The sequence below is a fragment of the Phasianus colchicus genome, chromosome 11 (genome assembly GCF_987193195.1).
Source record: "Phasianus colchicus chromosome 11, bPhaCol1.hap1.1, whole genome shotgun sequence".
NCBI classification, from domain to species: domain Eukaryota; kingdom Metazoa; phylum Chordata; class Aves; order Galliformes; family Phasianidae; genus Phasianus; species Phasianus colchicus.
The window spans coordinates 1,856,094-1,877,681 of NC_143446.1; the positions used below are offsets into that span (position 1 = coordinate 1,856,094).

The 21,588-nt window shown below is 55.3% G+C and overlaps 2 protein-coding genes across 4 annotated transcripts; one reads left to right on the forward strand and one right to left on the reverse strand.

Moving 5' to 3' along the window:
• Nucleotides 1-1,948: 1,948 nt before the first annotated feature.
• Nucleotides 1,949-9,174, reverse strand: LOC149916364 (maestro heat-like repeat-containing protein family member 7). The gene is made up of 23 exons (XM_090148526.1): nucleotides 8,752-9,174; nucleotides 7,977-8,204; nucleotides 7,624-7,842; nucleotides 7,398-7,520; nucleotides 7,104-7,183; nucleotides 6,889-7,006; nucleotides 6,689-6,775; nucleotides 6,314-6,418; nucleotides 5,982-6,162; nucleotides 5,789-5,898; nucleotides 5,423-5,572; nucleotides 5,120-5,274; nucleotides 4,876-5,023; nucleotides 4,516-4,685; nucleotides 4,295-4,432; nucleotides 4,018-4,132; nucleotides 3,726-3,863; nucleotides 3,332-3,508; nucleotides 2,872-3,027; nucleotides 2,590-2,691; nucleotides 2,409-2,517; nucleotides 2,257-2,316; nucleotides 1,949-2,121 (listed from the first exon to the last, which is right to left on the reverse strand). Exons 1-23 carry the CDS (start codon nucleotides 9,172-9,174, stop codon nucleotides 1,949-1,951), a joined length of 3,465 nt encoding a protein of 1,154 aa, XP_090004652.1.
• A 1,187-nt stretch (nucleotides 9,175-10,361) lies between these two features.
• LOC116238566 (RFT1 glycolipid translocator homolog) lies at nucleotides 10,362-19,739 on the forward strand. Of its 3 annotated transcripts, none has more exons than XM_031608326.2 (13): nucleotides 10,362-10,482; nucleotides 10,595-10,680; nucleotides 10,836-10,952; nucleotides 11,649-11,838; nucleotides 12,340-12,441; nucleotides 13,042-13,176; nucleotides 13,910-13,988; nucleotides 14,081-14,131; nucleotides 14,531-14,661; nucleotides 15,331-15,475; nucleotides 16,373-16,478; nucleotides 17,650-17,899; nucleotides 18,696-19,739. In XM_031608326.2, exons 1-13 carry the CDS (start codon nucleotides 10,420-10,422, stop codon nucleotides 18,858-18,860), a joined length of 1,620 nt encoding a protein of 539 aa, XP_031464186.1. In that variant the 5' UTR covers nucleotides 10,362-10,419; the 3' UTR covers nucleotides 18,861-19,739. The 3 variants fall into 3 exon arrangements, with proteins under 3 accessions (XP_031464186.1, XP_031464188.1, XP_031464187.1); XM_031608328.2 differs by having other exon boundaries at nucleotides 17,779-17,899; XM_031608327.2 differs by lacking the exon at nucleotides 10,836-10,952.
• Nucleotides 19,740-21,588: the final 1,849 nt, after the last annotated feature.

Sequence of the window (21,588 nt, forward strand, 5' to 3'; positions counted from 1 at the left end):
GGAAACAAAATGCAGCTCTGGTGAGCTGGATCCCGTTGTTGGAGGAGCGGTGGCAAAGCTTGTGACGCTGTGAGGCTGGCCTGCTGTTAGCTCTGATTGCCATTTCTCTGCATTTTGGGTGTCGGTCTGCACGGGAAAGCTCTGCCAGCGTGGAGGTGACTGATGGAGTACAGGGAGCTTCAAGGTCCCAGTGAGTGTGAATGTTGAAAGTGTGCCCTTTCCCTGACATGCCGACTGACCCCTGGCTCCTGTGGGCCGTGGGGGATGGTGTGCTGCTGTCCATGTCAAGAACAAGAAGTAGGTTTGGCACACAGAGGTAGGCCAGAGTTTGAGAAGTGCTCTGTAAAATCACGGTGTTTTTTCTGCTCTGAGCTCTGCTAGTCTCAGCTGTGCCAGGAGCTCTGTGCAGGATGTAATCCAGAGAGGAGTCGAGGATGCGGTCGTGCTGCTGTCATACGTGGGGTGGGAATGGGCTGCACTGCAAGTGTTGCCTGGGGCAGCTGCTGGTGTGGCCACGAGGGGCGATGGTACAAGAGAGCTGTGTGTGCCTGTGCTGGGTTGGACAGAGTAGGGGTGTTCTCGTTGCAGTGGTGCCATTTCTTGCGCAGCGTGAAAGGTGCATTTCTTCAGACGTGCTCACACGAGGCTCTGTGCCATCGTGTGACAGGGGGAGCGTGTGTGTTTGTGTAACTGCCTTTCTTTCGAAGCACTGAATGCCCTTAAGAGAAGGGAATAGAGATGACGGGGTTAGTTTGCAATCTGCGTGCTCGGAAGTCGCTGGAGCTCAGCTCAGAGCTTCTGCTCTTCTCAGCGATCACCGCTAACAGACATCCTCCTCTTGGTGAGTCCAGCTGCAGCTTCGGCTGCAGGGCTGTCAGAGCAGGACGGCCTCAGGTGTGCCACAACATCAAGCTGCAGCAGGGGAGCATCAGAGCTTCTGTAACATCAGCATCTCATTCCTGAGCAGTCATGGCAATTCCCAAGTCTATCACAGTGTGTCAGAAGTGAGGATCATCTTTGTCTGTGTGCATTACTTGATCAGTCTGGGGTTTTCTCTCCGGTTTCATCAGAACCTCTGTGAGAACCCTCTGCAGTTCCCTGCAATAAAATGATGCTTTTATGACAACAGTTGCTTTAGTAATGTGAACAGACTTTGTTGTCTGGATGTTTGTCTGCTTTCCTGGGTGATTTATGAACATTTTGAGCAGTTGAGCCTGCAGCAGAAATGTGAGCTGTGATCGCTCTGCGATTGCTGCTAGAGCAGCAAGGACCACACTGGAAGCTTTGTGGAGTAGATGATGGTTTTATTTTGGTCTTGTTCTTATTTGAGCATTTCACCAGTTGGATTTGTGTCTTTGTGACAGATGACCTTTTGAAGAAGTTTCAGTGGTGATGAATGTTATTAGAAGCCATGTGGAAATGTGGCAGTAGTGTATCAGGCATGTATCTGTGGTCCATACGTTCCACAACATTTCTCATTACCAGATGTTTTCCCATCCTTCATGCCTGCTTCTGCAGCTCATCAGTTCCTTTCTGCCTTGCAGAGGCTCCTTGTGATGCTCAGTTGGATTTTGCCAAAAACAGGTAGGATTTAAGAAACAACAAGCAATTGTTAGGGTTGTGGAATCCAGTGCTTCAGATGGAAGGTGAACTGATGAGCACATATGGGTTGGTCCCTTTGACACACGCTGGAAAGAAAAGCAGCTGGTGCTTGCTGGCAGTGGCCGAAAGCGTGTGGCAGCGCAGGGAGCGCTGCACGTCCCGTTCCTGTCAGGGCAATGCTGACCTCCTGGGTGTTTTCCCATTTCCCACAGAGAGAAGACAGGCCCTGGTGCTGAAGGAGGTGGCGGCGCTGGGTGAGGAGCGGCACGGCAGCGGGGAAGGGATGTGCCCGAGGAGCAGAGCTGAGCAGCGGGCAGGAGGAGATGCCGGGAGCTTTGCAGGGCGCTCAGCTGTCTGCCCGGGAGGAGCGCCACCTCCTCCACGCGCTGCGGAGCCTGGAGAGGAGCTGCCCCAAGTTTCCTCGTGGTGGACGTGGCCTGGTTTCCTGCAGGATCTTGAGCATCTGAAGGGCCAGCGAGGAGACAGATGGGCTGGGGTCTTGCTGCGCTCCCTGAAGGCCTGAGAGAGCAGAGGAACAGAGGCTCGCTGACAGGCGCGTAGGCGCAGGGCGCCCAGCTCTCCCCTCCGGCAGGAGGGAGCAGGGGGCAGGCACGGCGCCCGCCGGCGGCCCCGACATCCCACTGCCCGGCTCACCTTGGTAGATGCACTCTCTCTCGGCCTGCTGCTGCTCCCTCACGTGCCGCCCTAAGAGCCCTAGGAACACACGGCCCCGTCAGTGACCCCAGCTGCTCCCTGGGTGCCACGCGGAGGGCCGGGGACAGGGGAAGCTCAGTCTGGTGGCTCACCGATGAACCTCACGGCCTCCCGGCGCAGGGGCTCCTGCGGGCTCCGTAGGTAGAGCAGGCTGTGGCCCAGGTAGTCCTGTGCTGCGCTCCTCCTCCTCCTCTTGGCCAGCTGGAGAGGGAAGAGCGCGGGGTCAGCGCAGGGTGGTGCCGACCCTGTGCTGGGCTGTGGGGATGTGCGTACCAGGCACTCGCCGATCTGCCAGAACTGCGCCGTCTGCACCAGGTGCTCCAGCTGCCTCCAGCGCAGGAACCGTGCGGCACCGAGGAGGGCTTTCTGGGAGGCCTGCCAAACAGCTGAGATGGCACCGCAGCCCAAGCAGCAGCAGAGCCCGCGTCCCCTGGAGCTCCTCCACAGGGAGCATGCAGCAGCGGGGGCTGATGCTGCCATGGGCTGCCATGCTCTTGGTGTTTGGGGACACGGCGGGAGCAGCATGGCCCTCCCCCAAGTGAACGCAATCCCCACCTTGGCCACGCTGTCTTCCTCGTCGTGCAGGTGCAGGTACAGCAGGACCAGGTTCCTGCACACCTCCTTCTTCATCATCCTCTTCTCATGGCCCTCCACAGAGTTCAGTGTTTCCAGGAAGAGGTCGATGGAGAGCTGCCGCACAGTGCTGGACTTCTGCAAAGGAGGAAGGAAGGAAGGAAGGACATCAGTGTCAGCAGCTCCACGTCCATGGCAAGCAGGGCCATCAGCGCCAATGAACTGGGGCAGAATCTCTGAGCTGGGAGGCTGCAGGCAGATCTTGCGGGTGGCCCCAGATCTGCTCCAAAGCGTGCAAGCTCTGCCCTGCAGAAAGTCTGCCCAGGGCCACGCAGCGCCTGGAAGTGCAGACCGGCCAGGAAGCCCCCTGGTGTGCTGTGACACAGGGGGCAGCAGGCATGGGCACACATCGCTAGTGTGCTGGGCTCCCTACCATCCTTACATCATGAAAGAGCGGTGGGAGCTTGCTGGCCAGCTCCAGAGCCCTGAGGCTGATCTTCGCCCCATCCAGGAGTCGCAGCAGGGTGCTGAGTATCGGTAGGGCTATGGCACGGATGTCGCTGTCCGCGTCCTGCAGCTGCTCCATGATGCACGGCAGGAAGATGATCATTGACCCTGCCTGCGGGAAGAACACCCCTCCCTTTAGGTACAGCTGCAAGCACAGTGAGGTCAAAACCGCTTCGGTGCCAGCCCCGAGGATAGCAGGCAGCGATGGGATGCAGGCAGAGAGCACCAGCTCCTGGCTGCCTGCAGAGGTGCTGGGCTGCAGGTGGCCCTGCTTCAGCCCCGTGGCAGGCCCAGCCCAACCTGCAGCTTTCCTGGTGGCCCCTGCTCACCGTGTCCTGCCTGTTGCTGAGCTGCAGGATGCCCCTGAGCACCAGCTGCTGCATGCCCACGCTCTGGCTCTGCAGATAGGTGGGGAAGAGCTTCAGGATGCGGTGCAGCTCTGTGGTGAGGTCCATCCTCTCCAGCATCTGCAACACAGGTGGCTCTGAGTGCTGGATCCAAGAATCCGCTTGGGGAAGGGCAGCAGGGCACAGCCGCGCCTGGCCCCGAGGGAGGCAGCAGGGCTCGTGCCAGCAGTGGCCTTGCAGCCTCAAGTTGGCTGCTTCTGCAGCTGTTGCTCACCTCAATGAGGAAGACCATGGCCACCATCTCCCAGGAGTAGAAGCTGGTGCTGAGCAGCTCAACCAGCTGGTGGAAGATGGGGTCACGCAGAGCAGCGGGCAGCTCCCTCACGGCCCTGGCAGGGATAAGAAGGCACCGTGAGCCCCGAGCCGGGGGGACGCAGCTGTGGCTGTGCAGCCCTCTTGCCAGTGCTGCAAGGGCCACAGGCTGTGGTGCTGTGGCAGCACTTTGTCGGAGAGCTGGGGCCCCCCTGGCAGCGCGAGGAAGGAGTTCTCACCTGGCCACCACCTGCACGCCCTGGAGGTGGGTGAGGGTGCTGAGGAGCGCGTCCCAGCCACCCTGCTCCTGGATGGCCTCCACCTGCCTCTGGAGGCCCACGCTGCAGAGCAGCACCTTCAAGGCCTGCACCGCGCACCTGCAGGTGGAGAAGGGTGCGAGTCACATCGGGAGCCCCAGCACCGGGGCCCTGGGTGCAGCGGGGGGACGGGGATGTGGCACCTGATGGGAGTGAGCTGGGGCTGCTCCCAGAAGATCTCCACCTCCTGCTGTGTCAGCTTGGTGGTGAAGGACACTTGCAGGAGGAGGGCCAGGAAGAGCTGGGGGAAGATGGCCTGGGCTTCCTTCAGGACCAGAGGCAGCTGCAGTATCTCCGGAAGGAGCCTTGCTGCCTGCAGAAAGCACCCGGATACGATTGTTGCCCAGTCCCCCAGCTTTGCATCCCATCCATACAGGTGTAGGGATGGAGAAAGGGAGGGGGAGGCAGGTGTATGGATGGATGCCAGGGCAGGAAGACGTCTTGGGGGCGGACAGGGGAGGGGAGCGGGGACTCGGGCTCAGCTGGGCGAGTGAGGAACTCACGGCCAGGGCAAGGGCACGTGGCCAGTCCTTGATGAACGGTGACGGGTGCGGCTGAGAATGGCTTATCAGCACTCGGAGCAGCTCCTGCAGCACCTTCTCCACGGCCGGGGGCTCCGAGAGCATTTCCCTCCACATGGTGAGAGCAACCCTGCAGGTCCCCAGGGCTGTCAGCGTGGCTGCCCTCGCCTGGCTGAGAGCCGTGGGCTGGGGAAGGGAGGGGAGAGGAGCCTGAGGGCTGTGGTACCTGGAGCAGGTGGGGGAGCAGACCAGCAGGCTGCTAACCGTCTCCTTGGGGAATCTGCTGGTGAGCACGAGCAGGGCCCTGCCCAGGCTCTTGAGAGCTGCCTCGTCTGTGATGGAAGGCAGGCTGTTGTGGATGGTCTTCACGATCTTTCGCACCTGCAGGGGGACACACGTGAGAATGGGGTGGCACCGGAGCGGGGCCCTGCTGCCGTCCCCGCTGCTGCCTGTCGGCCAAGCGCGGTGCCGGTGCCAGGGATGGGGCAGAGCCCCGAGGGCTGGAGCTGTGGCAGCAGCAGGTTCCCACCTGCCGTGGAGGGAAGCGAGCCTTTGCTGTGAGCACGTGCACCATGTGGGCAGCCAGGTCGGTGCTGTGGAGGCCGGGTGCTGTCATGCTCTCGATGGCTGTGAGTAAGACATTCACCGTTTCTGGGTAGAGCAGGTATTTCAGAAGGCTCTGTGGGAAGAAGGAGAGGAGGGATGAGTCATCCCCTGCATGGCCGCTCGGCCGGGTCGGTGCCTCAGGAGAGCTGGGAGCAGGGGCTGGGCTTGGTGACGCCGAGGATGCGGAGTGTGAGGGCCGTACGGGCAGCAGGGCTGCTCGGGGAAAGCGCCTGCACTCTTTCTCTGCAGGCCTGGGTTCTCCTGTGGGCTCAGGGTTTGCTCTTTGTACCTGAAAGATAGCAACGGCTCTGTTCTCGGGGGAAGCCTCGTGGTGGAGCAAAGCTAGCTGCCTCTCCCAGACCTGTGGCACCTTGGGCTCCTTGGGCTCCAGCGACAGTCCTGGAGAGGAGCGCACACAATGTGAGTGAGGGGCCTGGGCACCTGGAGATCTGAGGGACCTAGCCCAAAGCAACTGCTCTCACTTGAGGTGGTGATGAAGGTGAAAAGCTGATGGACAGCCTTCATCGCCTCGTCTCTGGTCCTCTCATGCGTGGAGGTGCAGGAGAGGATGAGGTGCCCGGCCAGCTTCCCCAGCACAGGGAAGCGTTGGTTCTCCTGGCACCTGTGCTGGAAGACGGCGGTTCCCGTGAAGCAGTAGCACAGCTGGGGAGAGAGGCAGCAGAGATGCAGGGCTGAGCGGGGCAGCAGGACCCAGCCCAGGCTCTGTGCAAGCCTGCAGACAGGTGAGACAGGTGGGCTCCGGCTGGGGAGCCCGGACGTGGTCCCCGGAGCTGTGCGCCGCAGGGCTCCCTACCTCTGGCAAGGAGCAGGTGTTGGTGAAGGCGAGCAGCCTGCCAATGCACGCCACGGCCCTCTCCTCCACGGCCGCCAGCTGGCACACGGTGAAGGGCAGCAGGAGCTGTGGGGGGAAAAGCTGCCGGTTGGCCCCCAGCACGGGGCTCTCGTCCTTGCGCTCGCTCCCCAGCTGCAGTGGGGGTGGGTGTTTGCGTCCCTGTCCTGCTGCAGCCCCGCTGCCTTCCCCCTGCTCCCCACCCATCCCTCTGACCCCACAAGGGCCGGCCTCGGGCCAGCAGCACCTGCCCGCCGCAGGCCGTGGGGGGACCTGGCGTGGATCCCCCTTCACGGCCTTGAACCGTCCCCGCAAATCCCAGCCTTGCCACAGCCAGACCTCCAAGATGTTCTGCAGCTCCATGAGGACAGTGGTGCCGGCGCTGCCCACCAGCTCCTGCAGCAGGCGGTGCAGGGCTTCCATGGTCTGCAAGGAGGACAGGGGTCAGGGTGGCCGTCCTGCTGCGTCCTGCTGGCAGCAGAGGGGCAGCCCGGGTGGTGGTGCCCAGGAAGCATTGCCAGGGCTCAGCTCGTGCGCACCTCCATGCAGGATGCGGCGTCCCAGTCCGTGTCGTCCTCATGGCCAGGCAGGTGGAGGACGCTGCTGATGCAGGTGTGCAGGAGACCGTGCTTCTCCTCTGGGAGCAGCCATGCTCTGCTGCAAGGGGCGAGAGGGCAGAGGCGTGATGCTGTGCTCAGGGCCCCTGGCCAGGACCAGTGCCACCACGTTGGCCAAAGCTGGGCTGGGGCGGTACCTCATGGCGGCGATGGCGCTCATGGCCTGCTGCCGCAGCTCCACGTCCAGGCACTCGGCGGGCTCCTCCTGCAGCAGCGCCTGAGGGCAGAGCGGGATGGGATGGGATGGGATGGGATGGGATGGGATGGGATGGGATGGGATGGGATGGGATGGGATGGGATGGGGCGGTGCAGCTGCCCTGCTTGGTGTGCGCAGCCCGGGCAGCCCATCCCGGCTCCCGGGGCTCCCCAGCGACCCCGCAGTGGGAAGCGGCGGCTGTGCCCAGCGCCCGGCCCTGCGGTGCTGCCCTTACCTCAATGCACTGCGCCACCTCCGAGGCGCAGGCACTCAGGTGCTCGTGAGCCTCGCTGTCCTTGAGGGCGGCAGTGCAGGCGGTGCGGACGCAGGCCAGGAAGCTGAGCTTCTGTGCCTGTGCCTGAGACAGGGAGGGGAGTTACAGGTGCCGGCATCAGGGGAGCCCGGCAGCCTCGGGGCACGGCCGGGCAGGGGCAGCCGGGGAAGCACAGAGTGCCCGCTACCTGGGGTCTGCGCGTGCAGCAGGCGCGGATGCAGCTCAGGGGATCCTCCTCCTGCGGTGGCACGACGGAGGGAGTGAGATCCTCAGCTGAGCCCGACGGCCCCCGCAGGGGCTGCACCTCGCACACCTCGTAGGGCCCCTGCTGGGCCACGGCGGTGCGGGGTGCCCTCGGTATCTCTGGCCATGCCTCTCGGGGTTGGCTCGGGGGTCTCTGCTCCATCTTGAAGCACAAGAGGGAACAGCGGCAAATGCGCCTGCTGTTCCAGCTCTGCCTTCAGGGGGACGAGGCCCATTGTGAGGTGGCGGTGATGTCACCCCGTTCTGCCCGGCTCCTCCCAGAACCCCTCTCCTTGCCCTGGGCTTGCCCACAGCCCCGCAGCCATCGCTGTCCCTGGGCACTTTAGGTCTGGAAGGAGGCCTCGACTGCACTGTGTGCGTTTGCTCCCGCTGCGGCGCTGGGATCTGGGAGTCCTTCCCAGGGCCCTTCAGCCCCGCATCCCCCCCAGTAAAATTAAAGCGTGTCACCGTTTCCACTGGGACCGAGTTGAGTTTTCCTTCTTGGCACCTGGTGCTCTCTTCTGGCTTTAGGAGAAAAACAGAGAGTGTTGATAACACGGCAGTGTCTCTAGCTGTTGCTGAGCAGTGCTGCACTGAGCTGTGGGCGATGCAGCTTCTCGGCTCATCGTGGTGTCCTGCTGGGGAGGGGCTGAGGGGGCACCAGGAGCTGGGAGGGCACAGAACCGGCACAGCTTGTGGCAACTTAGGCACGGGCTCTGTTGCTTGTGCAGGACAGAGAGCTTTTTCGTACTTGCTCACAGCCTTTAATAGCCCTGTAACAGCCCCTAGGCTTCGTGTGTATTTCCATCTGGCAGCAGCGTCTGCATTGCAGGAGCGAGAGACGGAAGTAAGAATTCAGGGGAGCAAAGATCCTTGGATTTGTTTTAGTATTGTGATGCTGGTATGCCTGTCAGTGTTTCTTGGGATTTATGCACACTAGAAAGTGTGATTGCCGGGTGGTTTGATTAAATCTCATTGCACAAACCTCTGCAAACAACACTACTCTGGGAGGAGCTGCAGGGAGATGTTGACAAATAGGAGGGCTGGGCAGTCGCCGAGGCCATGAAGTTACCAAGAGCAAGTGGTGGATTCTGCCGCCGGGACGGGACAGCCCTGGCTCTGTGCTCACACTGCGGGAGGAGAGGCTGGAGAGCAGCCCCACGGAAAGGGCTCCGGGGTGCTGCTTAAGGGCAAGTGGCACGTGAGCCAGCAGCGTGCCCCGACAGCCCAAAGGGCCGACCGCACCCTGGGGCGCATCGGGCCCAGCGCTGCCCAGGAAAGGACTGTCCCGCTCCGCTCTGCTGCGCCCGCTGCAGCCCTCAGAACGTCCGGCCCCGCTTCCTGACGTGGCTGCGTTCTCCTTGGGATCCGTGCCCGGCAGTGCCCACAGCCTGCCCTGCTGCGCTGTGAGAAGGCAAGTCCTAGCCTGGGGTCGGGGGGCTGCAGGCCCTGGTCGCTCTGGGTTCCCGAGGCTTCCGAGGTGCCGCTTTGGCATCCCCCGCTTCGCCAGGTGCCGCTCCCTGCATCCCCTTGACTTGCTGATGCACTGCTGCTCTGGCAACCCCTGTGCCTTCCCTGAGCGGTGTCTTGTGGAACGCAGAAATGACACACGGGTTTGGTACGTGCTAAGGGAAGGGGAGGAGTGGAAGCTGGTCCCAGCTGGGCATCGCGGCAGCCCCCATCCCGACCTACCTCGGCTCCACCGGTGCCCTATGTAATGGGTTTGAGGCTCTGGGACTTGAGGGAGAGGTGCGTGAGGATGCGGTGGGAGGCCCAGCCGTGAGGTTTCCTAGGGCGAGGTGGCTGACTGATTTCTCCACAGAGAATTCAGGAATGAATACTTCTAACCCAGGATGGTTGCAGTCATGGTTTGGCAAATGGAAACGGATGACTGTGTCCACATTTACCTCTTTGACTGTGTAGCAGGAGCCCTGATGGCCATCGCATGCTGTGTTATCCCCTGTATGAGGGGACTGGGACAGCAATCGATTGAGGCAGCACAGTTGAAGCAAACACCAGCGGAGCCACCACCATATTCAGATAAAATGGTGGTGTTAGAGGAGATGGGGAATGAGGAAAGGGAAGAAGAGGAAGATGTCTATGAAATGGCACCATAGAAACAAACTGCAATAATCAAGCATGCATAAAGAAGAAAAGGGGGAAAGAAGGGAGGAACTGTGGGAATGGGATGTTGTTTCTGCGTTAGATCTCAAAAAGGGGGAAGTGATCGGAAAAGTAGAGCACAGCGTGTTTGTATTTTGTAACTTGTCCTTCGAAATAGCTGGCGTGAAAAGTAGAAATACCAGGCGGAAGGACAGTCGCTGGATTATGCGATGCTTGCAGTTTTGCAAGCAAGAATTAGTTTTTGAGCGTAGTGACCAGTACGGCTATAGTACTGTGGGCTACAAGCGTGTTGTGAGGCCTCCTGCTGGGACGGGAGACCCGTTATCCTCGGCGTTCTGTAGCCGCTGACCGAGCGGCACCGCCGCTGGCGTTCCGTCACGAGGGAGCCGAATTCACGCCTGCCGGCCGCACCGTTTGCTTTTCGTCCGACCGCGCTTCCAGCGGGCGCCGTCAGACAGAAGGGCGGAGCGGCCGTAGGAGCGCCGAGCGAAGCGCAGCCGCGGCCTCCGCAGCAGGCGGGGCGGGGCGGGGCGGGGCGGGCGCAGTGAGCATCCCCGCCCCGCCTGACGGCATCGTGGCGCGCCGGCGCCGTTCCGGCAGGTGCCGCTCGGTGCCGATGGCCGCGCGTGCCGCGCTGCGCCAGACCGCCCGTCTGGCCTCCTCCGGCGCCCTGCTGCAGGTGCGGGCCGCCCCGGCAGCCCCGTCCCCTCCCGCTGCTCGCCCTCCTCGGCGGCGCCCGTGGCAGCCGGCCCGGCCCCCCGGCGGCGCTTCCCGCCCCGCTTCCTCCGCAGGTGCTGTTCCGGGCGGCCGCCTTCGGGCTGAACGCCCTGACGCTGCGCCGCCTCTCCGGGGAGCTGCTCGGCGTCGTCGGCGTGAGGTGACCGCCGTTCCGCCTTCCGGCCGCGGGCGCCGGCGATGAGCCGCCCCGCGTGGCCGCGCTCGGTTCCGCGCGGCGGGACGGGTTACCGACGGGCGCCCGCGGAGGCGGCGAGCGAGGGACCGACCGCGCGCTTCCCCTCCCGTCCCCTGCAGGCTGACTCTGCTCCATTCCACGGCCGTCTTCCTGGCCAGGGAGGCGTTCCGCAGGGCCTGCTTGAGCGGCGGCGCGGAGCGGAGCTGGGCCGCGACCGTCAACCTGCTGTGGCTGACGTGAGAGCTCCTCGGCTGCTCGGCACTTCTCGCTGCGCTCCGGGAGCTCGCGGGAGGAAGGCGTTCGCGTCGCCGGTTTTCGCCCGAGAGCGGCGCCGTGCCGAACGCGAGTCGGCCGTCGGGCGGCCGCGGGGTCCGAGAGCGGGGGCTCGGATTCGCCCCGCTGCGGTGCCGCGAAACCTGCCGCGCTCCGGCCGAGGCCGCGGCTCCCGAAGCGGCGTCGGCAGAAGCGGCGCGGGTCTGCACCGCGTGCCTCGCTCGGCTGGGCTGCGGGCGCGTGTTCTGCTGCTGCCTGCGCTGTGGTTGCTGGAAGGCTCGGCGCGGCGCTGGGAGCGGTGGCATCCGCGCTTGTGGATCCAGGCTTCACGCAAAGCCTGGAGCTGCGCGTGGCAACCTGTAGGTACAGCTTTACAGCAAAGCCTGGAGCTGCACCTATTCGCCTGTAGGTACAGCTTTACAGCAAAGCCTGGAGCTGCACCTATTCGCCTGTAGGTACAGCTTTACAGCAAAGCCTGGAGCTGCACATATCAATCTGTAGGTACAGTTTTAAGCAAAGCTTGCAGGAGCAATAGAAATGAATTCGTCAGATCTCTTGCCCAATAAGGAAAGTATACCAGCTCGTGAAATTGTAATCGGGTTTTCCCCTGTTCTTTTTTCTGCCTGAGAAACCCTGACTGTTGTTACGTTGCGTTTCAGAGTCCCTCTTGGTGCTTTTTGGTCTGTTTCCTTGGGCTTCGTCTGGCTGCACTTCCTTGAAGTTCCTGACCCGTCTGTGGTTCCTCATTATGGGGCCGCTGTTGTGGCGTTTGGCCTTTCTGCAGTCGTTGAGCTTCTAGGAGAACCGTTCTGGGTTTTAGCCCAGGCTCACTTGTTTGTAAGACTTAAGGTTGGTAAGGAAGCTACGTGCACAGGGCTGTGTGTGTGTGAGAGAGAGCGAGCGAGAGAAATCTTTTCCTAGTGGAACAGAAATGCTGTAAAGAACGGATTCCTGCCCGGGTTATGTCCTTAATGATCATTAAATATGTAATCACGAGTGTTAATGGGAGGGAGGCACAGACGGCTTCCCCAGTTCTGCTGTCCATGTCGGGATGAGATGGTGAAGGGCAACAGCTGGGCTCAGGGCTGTGTCAGCCTGATGTGTTCCGTGTGTGTCCCACACGAGGGCTGGGGCAGTGCGATGGGGGAATTGTGCACCGTGAGACGTGAGGATGTGCAGAGAGGCTGCAGTCTCAGGTGGCCAACGCAGCAGGAGAGCCGCGGTGGTCACGCTGACTTTGGATGCCTCGTATTCCTGTGTGGGCTGTGTGTGTGGAACTGAAGTGCTTTGTGTTCTTGTCGGTGGTTAAGCTGGCACAAAGGAACGTTCTGTGTCTTCTCTTTCTTGAAGGTAATTGCTGAAAGCCTTTCCGTGGTGTCCAAATGCGTCCTGACGGCCATTCTGGTCATCCTTTATCCGCAGTGGGGCCTTTACATTTTTTCCTTGGCTCAGGTAAGCCTCCTGTATTCTTTCTCCGCATAAATTCTCGCTCTGCAGAGTTACGTGCTGCTGCCTTTGACGTGCAGCCTGCTGAAGAGCAGCGGGGAGGTGAGAGAAGGTTCCTTTGCGGGTAGGATTTAAGCGTTGGGAATTGTGGTGGTAGCTGCTACTGACTTGGTGTTTTGAGCCCGGTCAGTTTAATGGAGGTACAAGAAGCACCTTTGTTGCATGCAGAAAGGCAGGTTTTGCACATAAGGTTGCTATGCTGAATGTGCTGTAACTGTTTTGGAAGTGTCAGCTGTTTTTTGACCCAATAGTTGTGTTTCAATTGGACTCAGCGGGATCTTTCTAAAAATACTGAACAGGAGGTGAGTTGGCACAGGACTGTGATGCTGATCTGCTGATTGAAGAAATTTCACTCAACAGCATTCTGTGCGGGGGGAGGGGAGTTGCAGTAATGCCTTCAGCCTGATTACAATTTGACAGGAGTAAGAACTTCTTCCTGCCTTCAGTTCCCACTGAATCGGCAAAGCTCGCACATGGTTCTGCAATTCTAAGTTGGTTTTGTTTTACTGTTCGTTGTTGTAATTCCTTCCTTCCCCGTCTTTTCAGCTTTTGTACACCAGTGTTCTGGTGCTGTGCTACGTGGTTTACTTTGCAAAGTTCTTGGGATCTCCTGAAGCAACAAAGAAGTCCTTTCCAATTCCAAGCATGAAAGCTCTGTTACCGAACGTGATGGAAGATAAGGTGGGGCGCACAGTTCCTTCTCGAGTCTTTGGTGAGAGAACTTTTGGCAGCTGCTTGCAGGTGATGGAGTGAAAGGAGTGATTCTGAGGTTATGAGGTACGGCTGTTAGGAAACATGGTTGCCTAAAATTGCATTGACAGTTGGAGTGTTCAGATCCTTGTCAGAAAACCTGGAGCTCTCTGTTTCGGGCCTTGTTGGCTGTCTTGTCTTCCAGTAGCTTTGCACAACCCGTTAATTGGAGGTGGAAGGTTTGCAGTGTTAAAGGGAGTGAGCAGGTACCAGGCAGAAGGTAGGAGAGAATCCAGGGCCATCCTGTAGTGCTGGTACTTCACCTTTTCCTCGAGCAGAACGTGGTGGTGCACAGCATCCTACAGATACTCAGATCTCTGATGTCCTCTGAAAAGGAAATGGGGCAAAGAAGGAAATGAAAAGGCACGGTGAGGAAAAAGGCAGAAGTTCTGAGGGAGGGATGGAGAGACTGAGAGTAGAAAGGCAGTTCTGGCTTGTGAGACTTGCAGGAAGGCTTTGAAGAGCACTGAGAGATGAGTTTGACTGTGAGGGTTCTGAGAGGTCTATGGGTGCACTAAAGGACTTTTCCCCCTCTCTCGTTCCTGCTGAGTGCTGTGTGCTGCAGAAAGCTGATGCAGTTCTGTTGTGCGTCTGCAGCGATAGTGATCGTGCGCCAGGGAGAAGTCAGCCAGGGGAGAGTGACGTTGTTTGCTGGATTTTGCAGACATTCCTGAACTGGAAGGAAGCGCGGCTGACTTGGAGCTTCTTCAAGCAATCCTTCCTGAAGCAGATTTTGACAGAGGGTGAGGCTGGATGTGCGGGCGTGTTGGGGAAGGGCAAGTGAATGCTGGTCACCAGATGGGTTTGTCCTGACTTCTGTGTTCTGAACTTGCAGGTGAGCGATACGTGATGACTTTTCTGAATGTGATCAATTTTGGCGACCAGGGTGAGTGTGGTGATGCTGTGGGGCAGCGACAGGATTTTCTAGCTGCTCCTTGTGGTCTGTTTCTGAAAATATTGGAAACCGTTTGAGAATAACGTGACAATGTGGGGGGATTTCAGTGGCACTGGGGTATGAGCTGCATTTCAGAGAATGATGGATAAACAGATATTAAAATAAACAACAGCCCACACCTAAGCACCAACAACCAAAGCAACTTATTTGAGGGTCGTGCATTTAAATAATATTTTGCACTGGATCAGAACTTTGCAGTTGTGTGTGTTTTGCTGTGCACCTTGTTTCTGTTTTAAGAAACTGGAAGAGGAAGGTACGGTGCCTGATGCACTACAGTTCCTTCTCTTCCTTTGTTTGGTCCCGTTTTCTTGATGTCTTTTGTTTGTAAAGGTGTGTATGATACCGTGACCAATCTGGGTTCGCTGGTGGCCAGGTTCATCTTTTTGCCCATTGAAGAGAGCTTTTATGTCTTTTTTGCGCAAGTATTGGAAAGAGGGAAGAATGTAAAGGATCAGAAGCAGGTATGTTTGTCAGTCTTAGTTCCAGTGAAATGCTTGCCTTGTGTTGGAGATGAATTGTCTCAGGAATGTGAGTGGTGTGTGTGTTTAAATTGTGGAGCATCAGGACTGTTGAAATGGAAAGCAGTTTGAAGTGGAGAGCGTGCCCAACAGGTCTGGAGCAAAAAGCAGGCAGGTGAAAAGCCAGCAAAGTAGGAGTTAGGGGTGCAATGGCGTAACGCTGCATCGTCTGGTAGCTCCCAAGTTGCTCCTTCTGCTGTGGCAGAACTTGTAGTCCAGGGTGTAGCAGTGAAGATGTGAGCCTTTGGGTGCTTCAGGCTGTGGCCTTGGGCAAATGCTGTGCTTTCCTTTGCTATTTGCTGGCTGTTAAGAGGTGCAGCTGCTGTTTGCCCTTTTCCTTAAAGCCTGCACCCGAGCTGTGAATGGCTGATGTTTGTGTAGATTTCTGCTTATCACGCAGAAGAAAATAAGAATACATGAGCACAGTTGGAAGCTAGGACCATGTGTGTGGGTGTTTCAATAGCAGAGCGTAATTCTGATGCTGCCTTGCATAGTGCCAGTGGACGTTTTCCCCATGGAATCGTTTTTCTTGGTGAGAACAGCAGTTGTGCTGATTCTGGTTGGCGTAATGGACTGCTGGGTGTTGTTGCTTTATTTTTGTTTTCTCCCCAGGATGATGTTGCTATGGCTGCAGATGTGTTAGAGCTGCTGTTGAAGCTGGTGCTTCTGATCGGCCTTACCATTGCTGTTTTTGGATATGCCTTTTCTCAGCTGGCCCTGGATATTTATGGAGGTTCGATGCTCAGTTCTGGGACAGGTAAGAAGTTTGAGCTGCCGTTTTTGTTCCTCAGCTCTGTGCTGAGATCTTGGCTCAGTCAGCTTTCTGCCTGAGAAAAATCAGCTCAGGTTAAAAGAAGCTTTAAGCCCCGAGTCCTGGTGTGCGTTCTGAGCTGCGTTCTGCTCTGTTGTCCCCTGGCCTTGTTCTGGGAAAAGGATTTAATTCCTTTGTCCTCCTGTCGATGCTTACACCTCGAATATTCCAGCTGTGGCAGCACTGTAGCTCCCAAAGTTGCCCGCCGGGATGATAGCAGAGGCTGGGATGTTGCTGAGCAGTAGTGTTAGCGAGATTAGGAGGTTTACAAGGAAGGAAGGATGAAGAAACTGGCTTTTCATGAGCTTTAAAGCTACACGTATCTTTGAGCTGCAAAATCTAAATGTCTGGTTTTAATCCAGCTATCTAATCTAGCTGTGTAATCTAGTGCATCTAATCCTTAATCTGGTGTTGAATGTGTTGAGCAGCTCTGTTGTTTTTTCTTCTTCCTTTTGTATTCCACTCGTGTATTTGATTGCTGTGAGCACGTGACAATGTCTGCTGGATCTTTTCTCACAAGATCTGTACAGTGAAAGAATTGGTTTGCAGTACGGTGGAGAATCCCATTGAATGCAATCATCACTTTGGTGCTGGAGATCTTCTCTGTAACGTTAACAGCTGCTCCTCTCTTGTCTTCTGGTTTTGGTTTTGCTTGGCCTTGTTTTTTCTGTCTGTGTTCTTGTCAAGCTGTCCAGAGCAGAAGCTTCTCAGAGGCAGGTAAAAGTTGCCATTATCAGCAGTGATGTTACAGCTTTTATCGCCGGGTATAAAAGCAGTGCGGTTTTGTCAAAGAAGCAGTGATCTCCTTATCCTTGTAATGTTGTGATCTCTGTTTTGTTTCAGGTCCAGATCTTCTGCGGTGCTACTCCTTGTATGTCCTACTTCTTGCTGTCAATGGAGTAACAGAATGTTTCACCTTTGCTTCGATGTGCAAAGAAGAGGTAGACAGGTGAGGAGTATCCCCTGTGCGTTTCTGTAACCACCTGTATGTGATGTGCATGGAGGTCAGCATGTGAATGGGGAGCAATTGTTCTGCTTGGCTGTTTGCTGGGAAATGCTTTTTGATCCTGAGCAGCCAGTTTCTGTGTGCAGTCACTTGAAGGGCTGCGTTCCTGCCCCCTGAAGCCCAAGCTGCTGATTTAGGTGCTGGAGTGCAGACCTCAGTGTAGAAGCTTTAGTAACTGCTTAAACCTTTGGGGAAAGAGAAGTGAGTTGAAAAGGTGCTTAGCTTTTGGTGGACAGCACACTGGGAAAGGAATTTAGATGTGGAGTCTTATTTAGTGTACGTGTGCTTGAATTGAACTTCAGTTTTCAAGGTGGACTGTTACTTAAAAGTCATTACCAGCTGCAGATATTAATGGACTTCTCAGATGCAGTTTCTGTAGATGACGTTGGGAATGATCTGAGTCAGGCACGTGAGTTCAGTGCTTTGTCTGCCTTGAGGAGAGCGTTGGTCTGCATGACTTGCTGAGATCTCTCCCAGCCTGGATGTTCTCTTGGTTCTCTGTTTGTTCTGGAGTATTGGCACTGCAGCCTGATGGCTGCCATCGGACTTGTTTCACTTCTGCAGCACTTGTCTACTATGAGGCCATTCCAAATTATGGAGGCTTTTTTTTTTAGGTCCTCAATTAAATGAGATCTGCTTTTGACAGAAAGAAAGAAAATCTTTTTAGACGTGCAGTGGCTGCTTTCATCCCCCTTTTCAAGTATGAGCTGCTCTTCCAAGCCACTGCTTGGAGCAGGAACTGAGTGTCATCTTATGGCGCGTCATTTTTCTTGAACACCTGGCAGAGCAGGAGAAAATCCTCAGTCTCTGATATTGCTCATTATTGCTACTGGGTTTTCTGAGCTGAGTACACAGATGAGCTGTAGGACAGAATTTCCTTTGCTTAATGTAGTTCTTGGTTGACCAACTGGTCAATGTATTTTTCATTCTTGTAGTGATTTCTTTTCTTTCTGGCTTTGTTCTCAACCTTGCCATCTGTCATGAGATGAGAGTAGTTGTCGCTCCTGCATTTCAGCAAGCTAATGGATTTTTTTCTTTTGAAAAATGTGCTTAGTAATTAAGTAGTGCAACGGTATGTGTTGTATACGTGGTTTCTGTTGTTTCTTCTTCCCAGGTACAACTTTGTTATGCTGGCCTTGTCCTTCCTGTTCCTGTGCAGCTCTTATTTCTTGACCCGCTGGCACGGAAGCGTTGGCTTTATCCTTGCCAACTGCTTTAATATGGGTATTCGCATTGCTCACAGCATCCATTACATCTACGGTTACTTCAAGGAAAGCTCCTACAGGCCTTTGACAGGCTTGCTTCCCTCACCGTTGTTACTGCTGGCTTATGGCCTGAGTGGAGGAATTACTGTTTACTCAGAGGTAAGAGTCTGCCTCAAGATTTTCCTGTCACTGCGAGGCTTTGTCAGATGGCTTTGTTACCAGAAGGAAAGAAATGCTGTTAACAGAACAGGCTTATAGCCATAGCCCAGGAGATTTCCCTTCAGGCTTGCGAGGCTGTGTATAGATCTACTGAAAATTGAACAGGGACATGTAATTACATTGATCTTCAGACGTGTGCCTGCTTGCTACGCCTTCTCCAGGTGGCAGGGAACCACGTACCTACTGAGTGAATCAGTTCTGCTGTCTGCCATAAATCCACGTTCTTAGTTCTTGATAACTGGTTGTGACAGTACAAAGAAATGGTCATTAAAAATTCTGTAGCAAAAAAGAAAAAAAAAAGGCAGTGGAGAGGAAAAAACATCAACATGCAAAAAAAGCACCGAAACAGAAATGGCTGAAAGTGCCCTTCTTGCTTGCATTGAGGTTGCAGACTGGTAATGGCACAGACCAGTTATCGTGAGGTGGTGGTGTTGGGGAGTGCAGAAATGTGACAGGTGGAAAATCCACGATGCCTTTAACAAGAAAGGAGAGCTTTATTTTTGGCATGGGAGGTTTGCAACGGCCTTTTTTCTGAAAGGCAGCTGAGGAGGTTGGGGCAAAATGGCAGTCCTGTGTGGACAGCATCAGCAGAGTTTTCCTGATATATTGATTAACAAGTAACTTGCACATCTATTGGGATGGTCTCCAGAGGCACTGGACCTCGTGTTGTAGTGCAGCAGCTGACCTACCTTGTGCTGCCTGGTTTTCCTTCAATGGCCTGTTTCCTCTGTTTCAGGCATTCTTCTGCTGCGACAAGGGTTGGACGGCAAGGCTGATTCACGTCAGCATCGGGGCGCTGTGCTTTGCAGCTACCACCATCACCATGTTCTGCACGGAGAGCAAGCTGGTCCACTTTGTCAGAAGCCAGTTCCTCTCCCAGTACATGAAGAAAGGAACGTGAAATGCTCGAGGGCAGAATAATTCTTGTGTGTGGTTGCAGGTGCTAAGGGTCGTATTTTTTTTGCACAGGTCTGCATGGAAAAAGGTTTCCACATGAGTTTGTTGGAGGCGTTGGTAGTGACAGTATGAGTGGTTGCTGACTAAGCTAGTCTGTGCAGAGAAAGAGAGCTGAGTACTTTTCTGAGAAATTTTAGCTTTTCTTCCAACAGCCTCTTTGGTGATGAAGGTCTGCAGTGCAGCTGCCTGACATAAACTGATGGCCAGAGTTAATGTGGGGAGCTCCCATTCTTCCCAATAGGGAGTGCACGTATGAAGGCATTGTGTGGCTGACGTTTTAATTAAGATGGAAGCAAGGACCAATCACAACGTAATTGCTACCAAAATAGGACATGATGCAGTGCAGGAAACACTGAGTGATCAGTGGCCTGAAGTGTAAAGCGTTAAGCAGACAGTTGTGACACTTGCAGGGAAGCTACTGGAATACGTAGCACGTGTCCAAGTCCCAGCTGGCTGTGTAAGTTTACTTTCTTCAGCATCACTCATGTAATGAGAGCGTTGATTTGCTTGTCCGAAATACTCTGGAGCTTTTATCTGAACAGAAATGCAGTGGGTTTTTTGAGCAATGCCTAACAACAGCTGTGAACTGCAGTCACATGGAAGCTGAAGTTGCAGAAGGCAGAGTTAAACATCATTGACTTCACTCCTTTTCTGTTCCTGTCTGAGATGATCAGTGCGATCATGAGGAAATTTGTCTCCATGCAATGTCTTGCTTTTCTGCCAAGTGGAATGTTCTGTACGCTGAATAACGTTTCCTTCTGGGTTTGTGTGTGTTGGATCTCTTGCTTTTGGATAAAAACAATGCTGCCTTTTCTTACACAGATCTTTCATCTGGCTGGCTCCTTTTTGTGTTTGGTGTGAACCTGTGTGTTGATTTTTATTTTCAGTTATTGAAGATGGCAATGTTCAGATGCCATGAAGTGAGAGCGTAGGTTGCAGAATTTTGTTTGCTAAGGGTACCAGATGCTCCTGCTGGCCTGAGATCTGGCTGTGGCAGTTTCAGAGCATGGAGCAGCACGCTGTAACAACCAGCGTCCCCTTCACACCGTTTGGATGGAGCAGGAAATGTCCAGTGTGCTGAGACACGTCCAGCACCAAGGCTTCAGTGTGATCACATAGCAAACTGCACAGGTCCTCAGGCAGCTCTAGGAAAATCTTCACTTCCCGTGGCACTGTGGAGTCGATGGCGATAAACAGAGCTCCCAGGCAAAGTGCTTTGTGGTCTCGGTGTGGTACTGCTAGAGATGTTTGGTACTGTTGGAAATGCTTTCTTTACTCCTGCCATTGTCACGTTTCCCATCCCTTTGGGATCTCACCAGGGAGATTTAAATGAGAATTTGATGCTTGACGAATTGTCTCAGAAAAACCCAAGTGTAACCGTAGAAGGAAAAGGAAGGTGTGCTTTTCAGGTATTTCCATTGCCTGGCTGGAAGGTGGTGGGGAGAATTGTGCTGCCTCTTCTGAAGTCGTTCTGATATTTGTCTCAATCAGCTGTCTTGTTTGCTTCTGCCTAATGTGTTGTTGGGGTGGATGCTGTTCAAACAGCTGCAAGTAAACCTGGTATTGAATCAGGTGTGATGGTGGAACTGTGATTGGCAGTATTAGGGAGCGTGTTTATTTTGTGTGTTTTCTAGTACTGTAAGTATTTGGCCCATAAAGAAGTAGGGGTGTGTGCAGGAGTTTTCTGTGAGGAGGAGCAGGTAAGGCTTTAACTCCTAGTTTAATGCCTTATCGGTGGCATGAAAGCTAATAAGATGTAAGCTGGAAAGCTTCTTGTGGTTTAGCACTCATAGAGGGTGCTGACTTGCTAACATGTATGCAGGCCTTTGTTAATCAGGAGACACCTTGAGCCTGCCCTGATTTGCTGCTTCTGGAGAGCACTTCAGTCTGAACTGTGAAACCCTGTGTATGGTTTCCTATTTGTTGGTGTTGGAACCTCGTGCTTCTGTGTGACTTAATTGGTGTCGTTGTAAAGATCAGACCAAGAGAAGGGATCTGAGACTTTCTGAGGCAGAGCACTGTATCAGCACATCTGCTGAGGGGCAGTGGCTTTGTTTGGCACAAATTAGGCAACTCGTTTGCATTCTGATAGTGCTTTGAAGAGCAGTTTATTTTCAGTGTAAGCCTAGAATGGAGTTTGAAGCTCTCCTCCCCTGATGTAGGGCTGGGCCATGGAAGCTAAGTGCAGGACACCTCCAAAGCTTTGCCAGCTGGGGGATCTAAACAAACCAGCGATGAGAAGTGCTTATCCCTGTCGTGCTTTGGATCACTTCCATAAGGAGATGCTTGTGCTCTGTTCTTTGTGGGCTGAGCTGTGGCTCATGCACTAGCTGGCTGCGATCTGGGAGGAGGAGTGAGCCCTTCTGTCGGGGTGTTATGGCTTTGTGCAGCCCTCGTGAGCTTCGTTCATGGAACTGGATGGATGTCTGCAGCTGAGGTGGGACAGTTGGCTTTGCTCTGTACTTGTGGGGAAGACATGAACAGCTCTTTTGTTCTGTGACTTCTTGTTGTCGCAGGCAAACACCTGACGCACCTCTGCTCTGTGTTTCTTTACTAGGTAAGTTCTTGCTTCACAGATGCTGTATTCAGCATGACTTGGTTGCAGAGAAGTTTTATGCAATCTTGCTGAGCTGAGAGTGGAAAGGAAATCAGGCAGGAGGACAGATGTATTA